We start from the raw sequence: 11056 nt of genomic DNA, 5'->3' as shown, positions 1-11056 counted from the left end.
CATAGCCAAAAAATCGCCCCATTGACTTACATTGGAGTGCAGAAAAGGTCATTTTTTCTCGGTCCCTTTAAGAGGTAGGAGTTAAACAAGCTTAGGTCTGCGGTGCCCAGGGGGGACCCCATCCAGCCCGCACTGAGTTTCATTCCTACCACCTTAGGAAAAAAAGTCATTATTTTGAGGCTTAGAAGTCATTTCTGCAATTCCCATAGAAAATCAACGGCGTCTCTAATTCAATTGTGTGGAGCGCATATCAGGTGGGTTTTCTCTGCCGGCTTAAGAGATACACGTGAAACTAAAGCCGATCCTGGGTGCCTAGGGTGCCTGTCATCCAATCCGCACTCAATTTCATTTCTAGCACATAGCCAAAAAATCGCCCCATTGACTTACATTGGAGTGCAGAAAAGGTCATTTTTTCTCGGTCCCTTTAAGAGGTAGGAGTTAAACAAGCTTAGGTCTGCGGTGCCCAGGGGGGACCCCATCTAGCCCGCACTGAGTTTCATTCCTACCACCTTAGGAAAAAAAGTCATTATTTTGAGGCTTAGAAGTCATTTCTGCAATTCCCATAGAAAATCAACGGCGTCTCTAATTCAATTGTGTGGAGCGCATATCAGGTGGGTTTTCTCTGCCGGCTTAAGAGATACACGTGAAACTAAAGCCGATCCTGGGTGCCTAGGGTGCCTGTCATCCAATCCGCACTCAATTTCATTTCTAGCACATAGCCAAAAAATCGCCCCATTGACTTACATTGGAGTGCAGAAAAGGTCATTTTTTTCTCGGTCCCTTTAAGAGGTAGGAGTTAAAGAAGCTTAGGTCTGCGGTGCCCAGGGGGGACCCCATCTAGCCCGCACTGAGTTTCATTCCTACCACCTTAGGAAAAAAAGTCATTATTTTGAGGCTTAGAAGTCATTTCTGCAATTCCCATAGAAAATCAACGGCGTCTCTAATTCAATTGTGTGGAGCGCATATCAGGTGGGTTTTCTCTGCCGGCTTAAGAGATACACGTGAAACTAAAGCCGATCCTGGGTGCCTAGGGTGCCTGTCATCCAATCCGCACTGAATTTTATTTCTAGCACATAGCCAAAAAATCGCCCCATTGACTTACATTGGAGTGCAGAAAAGGTCATTTTTTCTCGGTCCCTTTAAGAGGTAGGAGTTAAACAAGCTTAGGTCTGCGGTGCCCAGGGGGGACCCCATCCAGCCCGCACTGAGTTTCATTCCTACCACCTTAGGAAAAAAAGTCATTATTTTGAGGCTTAGAAGTCATTTCTGCAATTCCCATAGAAAATCAACGGCGTCTCTAATTCAATTGTGTGGAGCGCATATCAGGTGGGTTTTCTCTGCCGGCTTAAGAGATACACGTGAAACTAAAGCCGATCCTGGGTGCCTAGGGTGCCTGTCATCCAATCCGCACTCAATTTGATTTCTAGCACATAGCCAAAAAATCGCCCCATTGACTTACATTGGAGTGCAGAAAAGGTCATTTTTTCTCGGTCCCTTTAAGAGGTAGGAGTTAAACAAGCTTAGGTCTGCGGTGCCCAGGGGGGACCCCATCTAGCCCGCACTGAGTTTCATTCCTACCACCTTAGGAAAAAAAGTCATTATTTTGAGGCTTAGAAGTCATTTCTGCAATTCCCATAGAAAATCAACGGCGTCTCTAATTCAATTGTGTGGAGCGCATATCAGGTGGGTTTTCTCTGCCGGCTTAAGAGATACACGTGAAACTAAAGCCGATCCTGGGTGCCTAGGGTGCCTGTCATCCAATCCGCACTCAATTTCATTTCTAGCACATAGCCAAAAAATCGCCCCATTGACTTACATTGGAGTGCAGAAAAGGTCATTTTTTCTCGGTCCCTTTAAGAGGTAGGAGTTAAACAAGCTTAGGTCTGCTGTGCCCAGGGGGGACCCCATCCAGCCCGCACTGAGTTTCATTCCTACCACCTTAGGAAAAAAAGTCATTATTTTGAGGCTTAGAAGTCATTTCTGCAATTCCCATAGAAAATCAACGGCGTCTCTAATTCAATTGTGTGGAGCGCATATCAGGTGGGTTTTCTCTGCCGGCTTAAGAGATACACGTGAAACTAAAGCCGATCCTGGGTGCCTAGGGTGCCTGTCATCCAATCCGCACTGAATTTCATTTCTAGCACATAGCCAAAAAATCGCCCCATTGACTTACATTGGAGTGCAGAAAAGGTCATTTTTTCTCGGTCCCTTTAAGAGGTAGGAGTTAAACAAGCTTAGGTCTGCGGTGCCCAGGGGGGACCCCATCCAGCCCGCACTGAGTTTCATTCCTACCACCTTAGGAAAAAAAGTCATTAGTCATCCAATCCGCACTGAATTTCATTTCTAGCACATAGCCAAAAAATCGCCCCATTGACTTACATTGGAGTGCAGAAAAGGTCATTTTTTCTCGGTCCCTTTAAGAGGTAGGAGTTAAACAAGCTTAGGTCTGCGGTGCCCAGGGGGGACCCCATCTAGCCCGCACTGAGTTTCATTCCTACCACCTTAGGAAAAAAAGTCATTATTTTGAGGCTTAGAAGTCATTTCTGCAATTCCCATAGAAAATCAACGGCGTCTCTAATTCAATTGTGTGGAGCGCATATCAGGTGGGTTTTCTCTGCCGGCTTAAGAGATACACGTGAAACTAAAGCCGATCCTGGGTGCCTAGGGTGCCTGTCATCCAATCCGCACTGAATTTCATTTCTAGCACATAGCCAAAAAATCGCCCCATTGACTTACATTGGAGTGCAGAAAAGGTCATTTTTTTCTCGGTCCCTTTAAGAGGTAGGAGTTAAACAAGCTTAGGTCTGCGGTGCCCAGGGGGGACCCCATCCAGCCCGCACTGAGTTTCATTCCTACCACCTTAGGAAAAAAAGTCATTATTTTGAGGCTTAGAAGTCATTTCTGCAATTCCCATAGAAAATCAACGGCGTCTCTAATTCAATTGTGTGGAGCGCATATCAGGTGGGTTTTCTCTGCCGGCTTAAGAGATACACGTGAAACTAAAGCCGATCCTGGGTGCCTAGGGTGCCTGTCATCCAATCCGCACTCAATTTCATTTCTAGCACATAGCCAAAAAATCGCCCCATTGACTTACATTGGAGTGCAGAAAAGGTCATTTTTTCTCGGTCCCTTTAAGAGGTAGGAGTTAAACAAGCTTAGGTCTGCGGTGCCCAGGGGGGACCCCATCTAGCCCGCACTGAGTTTCATTCCTACCACCTTAGGAAAAAAAGTCATTATTTTGAGGCTTAGAAGTCATTTCTGCAATTCCCATAGAAAATCAACGGCGTCTCTAATTCAATTGTGTAGAGCGCATATCAGGTGGGTTTTCTCTGCCGGCTTAAGAGATACACGTGAAACTAAAGCCGATCCTGGGTGCCTAGGGTGCCTGTCATCCAATCCGCACTCAATTTCATTTCTAGCACATAGCCAAAAAATCGCCCCATTGACTTACATTGGAGTGCAGAAAAGGTCATTTTTTCTCGGTCCCTTTAAGAGGTAGGAGTTAAACAAGCTTAGGTCTGCGGTGCCCAGGGGGGACCCCATCCAGCCCGCACTGAATTTCATTTCTAGCACATAGCCAAAAAATCGCCCCATTGACTTACATTGGAGTGCAGAAAAGGTCATTTTTTCTCGGTCCCTTTAAGAGGTAGGAGTTAAACAAGCTTAGGTCTGCGGTGCCCAGGGGGGACCCCATCCAGCCCGCACTGAGTTTCATTCCTACCACCTTAGGAAAAAAAGTCATTATTTTGAGGCTTAGAAGTCATTTCTGCAATTCCCATAGAAAATCAACGGCGTCTCTAATTCAATTGTGTGGAGCGCATATCAGGTGAATTTTCTCTGCCGGCTTATAAGATACACGTGAAACTAAAGCCGATCCTGGGTGCCTAGGGTGCCTGTCATCCAATCCGCACTGAATTTCATTTCTAGCACATAGCCAAAAAATCGCCCCGTTGACTTACATTGGAGTGCAGAAAAGGTCATTTTTTCTCGGTCCCTTTAAGAGGTAGGAGTTAAACAAGCTTAGGTCTGCGGTGCCCAGGGGGGACCCCATCCAGCCCGCACTGAGTTTCATTCCTACCACCTTAGGAAAAAAAGTCATTATTTTGAGGCTTAGAAGTCATTTCTGCAATTCCCATAGAAAATCAACGGCGTCTCTAATTCAATTGTGTGGAGCGCATATCAGGTGGGTTTTCTCTGCCGGCTTAAGAGATACACGTGAAACTAAAGCCGATCCTGGGTGCCTAGGGTGCCTGTCATCCAATCCGCACTCAATTTCATTTCTAGCACATAGCCAAAAAATCGCCCCATTGACTTACATTGGAGTGCAGAAAAGGTCATTTTTTCTCGGTCCCTTTAAGAGGTAGGAGTTAAACAAGCTTAGGTCTGCGGTGCCCAGGGGGGACCCCATCCAGCCCGCACTGAGTTTCATTCCTACCACCTTAGGAATCTAGCACATAGCCAAAAAATCGCCCCATTGACTTACATTGGAGTGCAGAAAAGGTCATTTTTTCTCGGTCCCTTTAAGAGGTAGGAGTTAAACAAGCTTAGGTCTGCGGTGCCCAGGGGGGACCCCATCTAGCCCGCACTGAGTTTCATTCCTACCACCTTAGGAAAAAAAGTCATTATTTTGAGGCTTAGAAGTCATTTCTGCAATTCCCATAGAAAATCAACGGCGTCTCTAATTCAATTGTGTGGAGCGCATATCAGGTGGGTTTTCTCTGCCGGCTTAAGAGATACACGTGAAACTAAAGCCGATCCTGGGTGCCTAGGGTGCCTGTCATCCAATCCGCACTCAATTTCATTTCTAGCACATAGCCAAAAAATCGCCCCATTGACTTACATTGGAGTGCAGAAAAGGTCATTTTTTCTCGGTCCCTTTAAGAGGTAGGAGTTAAACAAGCTTAGGTCTGCGGTGCCCAGGGGGGACCCCATCCAGCCCGCACTGAGTTTCATTCCTACCACCTTAGGAAAAAAAGTCATTATTTTGAGGCTTAGAAGTCATTTCTGCAATTCCCATAGAAAATCAACGGCGTCTCTAATTCAATTGTGTGGAGCGCATATCAGGTGGGTTTTCTCTGCCGGCTTAAGAGATACACGTGAAACTAAAGCCGATCCTGGGTGCCTAGGGTGCCTGTCATCCAATCCGCACTCAATTTCATTTCTAGCACATAGCCAAAAAATCGCCCCATTGACTTATATTGGAGTGCAGAAAAGGTCATTTTTTCTCGGTCCCTTTAAGAGGTAGGAGTTAAACAAGCTTAGGTCTGCGGTGCCCAGGGGGGACCCCATCCAGCCCGCACTGAGTTTCATTCCTACCACCTTAGGAAAAAAAGTCATTAGTCATCCAATCCGCACTGAATTTCATTTCTAGCACATAGCCAAAAAATCGCCCCATTGACTTACATTGGAGTGCAGAAAAGGTCATTTTTTCTCGGTCCCTTTAAGAGGTAGGAGTTAAACAAGCTTAGGTCTGCGGTGCCCAGGGGGGACCCCATCCAGCCCGCACTGAGTTTCATTCCTACCACCTTAGGAAAAAAAGTCATTATTTTGAGGCTTAGAAGTCATTTCTGCAATTCCCATAGAAAATCAACGGCGTCTCTAATTCAATTGTGTGGAGCGCATATCAGGTGAATTTTCTCTGCCGGCTTATAAGATACACGTGAAACTAAAGCCGATCCTGGGTGCCTAGGGTGCCTGTCATCCAATCCGCACTGAATTTCATTTCTAGCACATAGCCAAAAAATCGCCCCATTGACTTACATTGGAGTGCAGAAGAGGTCATTTTTTCTCGGTCCCTTTAAGAGGTAGGAGTTAAACAAGCTTAGGTCTGCGGTGCCCAGGGGGGACCCCATCCAGCCCGCACTGAGTTTCATTCCTACCACCTTAGGAAAAAAAGTCATTATTTTGAGGCTTAGAAGTCATTTCTGCAATTCCCATAGAAAATCAACGGCGTCTCTAATTCAATTGTGTGGAGCGCATATCAGGTGGGTTTTCTCTGCCGGCTTAAGAGATACACGTGAAACTAAAGCCGATCCTGGGTGCCTAGGGTGCCTGTCATCCAATCCGCACTCAATTTCATTTCTAGCACATAGCCAAAAAATCGCCCCATTGACTTACATTGGAGTGCAGAAAAGGTCATTTTTTCTCGGTCCCTTTAAGAGGTAGGAGTTAAACAAGCTTAGGTCTGCGGTGCCCAGGGGGGACCCCATCCAGCCCGCACTGAGTTTCATTCCTACCACCTTAGGAAAAAAAGTCATTATTTTGAGGCTTAGAAGTCATTTCTAGCACATAGCCAAAAAATCGCCCCATTGACTTACATTGGAGTGCAGAAAAGGTCATTTTTTCTCGGTCCCTTTAAGAGGTAGGAGTTAAACAAGCTTAGGTCTGCGGTGCCCAGGGGGGACCCCATCTAGCCCGCACTGAGTTTCATTCCTACCACCTTAGGAAAAAAAGTCATTATTTTGAGGCTTAGAAGTCATTTCTGCAATTCCCATAGAAAATCAACGGCGTCTCTAATTCAATTGTGTGGAGCGCATATCAGGTGGGTTTTCTCTGCCGGCTTAAGAGATACACGTGAAACTAAAGCCGATCCTGGGTGCCTAGGGTGCCTGTCATCCAATCCGCACTCAATTTCATTTCTAGCACATAGCCAAAAAATCGCCCCATTGACTTACATTGGAGTGCAGAAAAGGTCATTTTTTCTCGGTCCCTTTAAGAGGTAGGAGTTAAACAAGCTTAGGTCTGCGGTGCCCAGGGGGGACCCCATCCAGCCCGCACTGAGTTTCATTCCTACCACCTTAGGAAAAAAAGTCATTATTTTGAGGCTTAGAAGTCATTTCTGCAATTCCCATAGAAAATCAACGGCGTCTCTAATTCAATTGTGTGGAGCGCATATCAGGTGGGTTTTCTCTGCCGGCTTAAGAGATACACGTGAAACTAAAGCCGATCCTGGGTGCCTAGGGTGCCTGTCATCCAATCCGCACTCAATTTCATTTCTAGCACATAGCCAAAAAATCGCCCCATTGACTTACCTTGGAGTGCAGAAAAGGTCATTTTTTCTCGGTCCCTTTAAGAGGTAGGAGTTAAACAAGCTTAGGTCTGCGGTGCCCAGGGGGGACCCCATCTAGCCCGCACTGAGTTTCATTCCTACCACCTTAGGAAAAAAAGTCATTATTTTGAGGCTTAGAAGTCATTTCTGCAATTCCCATAGAAAATCAACGGCGTCTCTAATTCAATTGTGTGGAGCGCATATCAGGTGGGTTTTCTCTGCCGGCTTAAGAGATACACGTGAAACTAAAGCCGATCCTGGGTGCCTAGGGTGCCTGTCATCCAATCCGCACTCAATTTCATTTCTAGCACATAGCCAAAAAATCGCCCCATTGACTTACATTGGAGTGCAGAAAAGGTCATTTTTTTCTCGGTCCCTTTAAGACAGGGATGTCCAAACTTTTTTCGAAGAGTGCCAAATTTGATGAAGTGAACATGTGCGAGGGCCGACCATTTTGCTTGACATTCTTTGGACCATTAAAATGAATGCAAATAAACTTTTTTTTACAAAGTTTATTGAAAACTGCATACTTTTTATTTTAGGACTTGTATGACAAATCTAAACAGGTGTTTAATCAATCTGCCTTAAAGGGGTTAACCCAGATATACCCCCATTCTCACCCAGGAAGCCCCTTCCTGACTTGAGCATCGAAGCAGTTTATGCTACAATGCCCTACTTTAGTCCTGCACTAAATTGCGCAGAGGAAAGGGAGCACATCGGAGCATGAGATGCTCTGATGATTATGGCAGGGGGCTGCCTGGGTGAAAAAGGGGGCATGTCTGGGTTCTGAACTTGGACAACCCCTTTAATATAATAAAAACAGGAAACTGGGATATATCAGGAACATTGTAAAGTACATTACACAAAGTAATGTAAGGTTGTCTGTCAACTTATCAGTTCAAAAAATGTGAACAGGAACATAACAGCAAGTATACATGTGTTCAAATATATAACTGTCTATCCAACTGACATTAAGCAAGATTTTATTAATCTCAATTGAAAAAAAAAAAAAAAAGAAACTAGCCTGCACTAATGTGAAGGGTGAAACTGGGATCTGGACTGCAGCACATAGACTAGGTCTGGTTCAAAGGTCGTGGTTTTGATGCACAAAATGTCACGCAGGTGAGAGTCACTTAGTCTTGTCCTCACGCGGTTCTTGTTAAAGTTCATAACAGAGAATGTCTTCTCACACAAATATGTTGAGCCAAACAAGCTCAGGGTTTTCTTAGCCAATGTTCGAATCTCTTGAAACCGACTCTTATCCAATTGGCGGTAAAAGTTAACAAGAGAGAGATGTTGATGACGACTTCTTAACTCGCTGTCACAATGTAGTTCAATGAGCTCGAGCTGCAACTGATCAGGAGCATTGTCGGGGTCAACAGAGAATGGAGAGGAGAAAATGCTGATGTCCTTTTCAATAGCTGCAAAATCTTGAAAGCGCCGTTTAAACTCTCCAGCCAGAGATGTGATGTCTGCTGTATACCTGTTTGTTTGCGCACTGATATCATTCTGTGGAAAACTGTTAATTATTTCCTGTAGCGCTGAAAAATGGATGGTATTGGGCGGTGTTTGTGACAAATGCCTTAGGAAAAGTTGCAGCTTTGTTTCAAAGGCTTTGAGGTGTGAATAAAGTTGGTTCACCGCTGAATCTTTGCCCTGAAGATTCGTGTTCAGTACATTCAGATGCTTTGTTAGGTCAACTAGAAACCCCAAATCAGCTAGCCAAATTGGATCAGATAGTTCTCGCATTGGTTGTCCCTTTGTTTCCAAGAATTCTCCTATTTCCTTTCTGAGAGAGTAGAAACGTTGCAGTGCAGACCCCCGACTGAGCCATCTTACATCGTTATGATATGAAACATCTTCATATTCAGCCTGTATATCCAGTAGAAACTGTTTAAACTGGCGGTGGTACAGGGCTTTAGAGCGGATAAAATTAATGGTCTTTACCACTGGTTTCATAACATGATCATATTGGAGATGTTTAGCACAGAGAACTTGTTGATGAATGATGCAATGAAGTTTAATAGCTTTGCCTCCTTCTTCGCTCACCTTGTTACAGATTAGGGTTGATAATCCACTTCGTTCACCAGTCATGGCAGGTGCCCCATCAGTAATAATTCCAGTAACTTTGTTCCAAGGCAGTTTCATGTCGTCTATGGCAGAATAAACGGAATGAAATAAATCTTTCCCTCTTGTTTGATCCTTGAGGCTCTGGAGGTCAAGTAGCTCTTCAGTCACATTCATTTCATCATCCACACCTCTTAAAAAAATCAGCAACTGAGCTGTGTCAGAGAGGTCCGTGCTTTCATCACAGGCTATTGAAAAGAAGTCAAAATCAGCTCCTTTTGACATCAATTGTCTCTTAATATCCGACGAGATATCTTCAATTCTCCGTGCTACAGTGTTACGAGCCAGGCAAATGTTGGAAAACTCTTGCTTTTTCTCGGGACAGATATTCTGTACCATTTTCATAACACATTCTTTGATAAAGTCACCCTCTGCAAAAGATTTGCAATTTTTAGCAATTAACGCTGCCACCTCATAGCTAGCCTTTGTGGCATTTTCAGTTGACTCACGGGCTCTTGTAAAAAATCGCTGTTGTGACAATAAAACAGCTTCAAGTTGCTTCAACTTTTCACTTCTGTCACGCCCTGTTAGCTTGTCATATGTGCTATGTTTTGACTGATAGTGTCGCTTGACATTAAATTCCTTATAAACAGCCACGGTCTCTTGGCATATCAGACAAACACAGTTATTCTTTATTTCAGTGAAAAAATATTCCACTTTCCACTTGTCCTGAAAGCGGCGTCCCTCGCTGTCAACTTTTCGTTTTTTATTCATAGTTGCCATTATAAAAATTGGCCAAAAGGGGAGAGATTAGAAAGGTGCAGAGGGTGGAACATGCAAGATCTCCAGCTGGCTGTCAGTACTCAGTACTGAAATCTCGGAAAGCCGAAATCTCGCGATTTCCGAGATGTCAGTACTCAGTATGGCCCCTGTCCGAGATCTCCAGCTGGCTGTCAGTACTCAGTACTGAAATCTCGGAAAGCCGAAATCTCGCGATTTCCGAGATGTCAGTACTCAGTACGGCCCCCGTCCGAGATCTCCAGCTGGCTGTCAGTACTCAGTACTGAAATCTCGGAAAGCCGAAATCTCGCGATTTCCGAGATGTCAGTACTCAGTACGGCCCCCCGTCCCACTGAGCAAAGTGCCGCTCATAATGGGAGTCTATGAGAGGCGCGAGCTGCTGCTCTGTACGCGCAGCGCGCGCCTCCCATACACTCCCATTATGAGCGGGAGGCTAGCGGAATTCCGCGACGGACAATTCCATTGCGGAATTCCGCTAGCTGCTGCTGGATACCTGGGGGGCCGCAAAAGTTCGGAACGCGGGCCGCAAATGGCCCGCGGGCCGGACTTTGGACATGCCTGCTTTAAGAGGTAGGAGTTAAACAAGCTTAGGTCTGCGGTGCCCAGGGGGGACCCCATCCAGCCCGCACTGAGTTTCATTCCTACCACCTTAGGAAAAAAAGTCATTATTTTGAGGCTTAGAAGTCATTTCTGCAATTCCCATAGAAAATCAACGGCGTCTCTAATTCAATTGTGTGGAGCGCATATCAGGTGGGTTTTCTCTGCCGGCTTAAGAGGTACACGTGAAACTAAAGCCGATCCTGGGTGCCTAGGGTGCCTGTCATCCAATCCGCACTCAATTTCATTTCTAGCACATAGCCAAAAAAATCGCCCCATTGACTTACATTGGAGTGCAGAAAAGGTCATTTTTTCTCGGTCCCTTTAAGAGGTAGGAGTTAAACAAGCTTAGGTCTGCGGTGCCCAGGGGGGACCCCATCCAGCCCGCACTGAGTTTCATTCCTACCACCTTAGGAAAAAAAGTCATTATTTTGAGGCTTAGAAGTCATTTCTGCAATTCCCATAGAAAATCAACGGCGTCTCTAATTCAATTGTGTGGAGCGCATATCAGGTGGGTTTTCTCTGCCGGCTTAAGAGATACAC

General features: G+C 45.3%; 1 protein-coding gene across 1 annotated transcript; it reads right to left on the bottom strand.

Annotated features, from left to right (window-relative positions):
* Window positions 1-8077: 8077 nt before the first annotated feature.
* On the bottom strand, window positions 8078-9889 carry LOC138775087 (general transcription factor II-I repeat domain-containing protein 2-like). Its single transcript, XM_069955817.1, has one exon. The coding sequence runs from the start codon at window positions 9887-9889 to the stop codon at window positions 8078-8080; it is 1812 nt and encodes a 603-aa protein (XP_069811918.1).
* Between the last annotated feature and the right edge of the window lie 1167 nt (window positions 9890-11056).

This window comes from Dendropsophus ebraccatus, unplaced genomic scaffold, assembly GCF_027789765.1.
Source record: "Dendropsophus ebraccatus isolate aDenEbr1 unplaced genomic scaffold, aDenEbr1.pat pat_scaffold_1316_ctg1, whole genome shotgun sequence".
Lineage (NCBI taxonomy): Eukaryota > Metazoa > Chordata > Amphibia > Anura > Hylidae > Dendropsophus > Dendropsophus ebraccatus.
The sequence above is the reverse complement of the archived record's forward strand: the minus strand, read 5'-3'. Positions and strand labels throughout refer to the sequence as shown.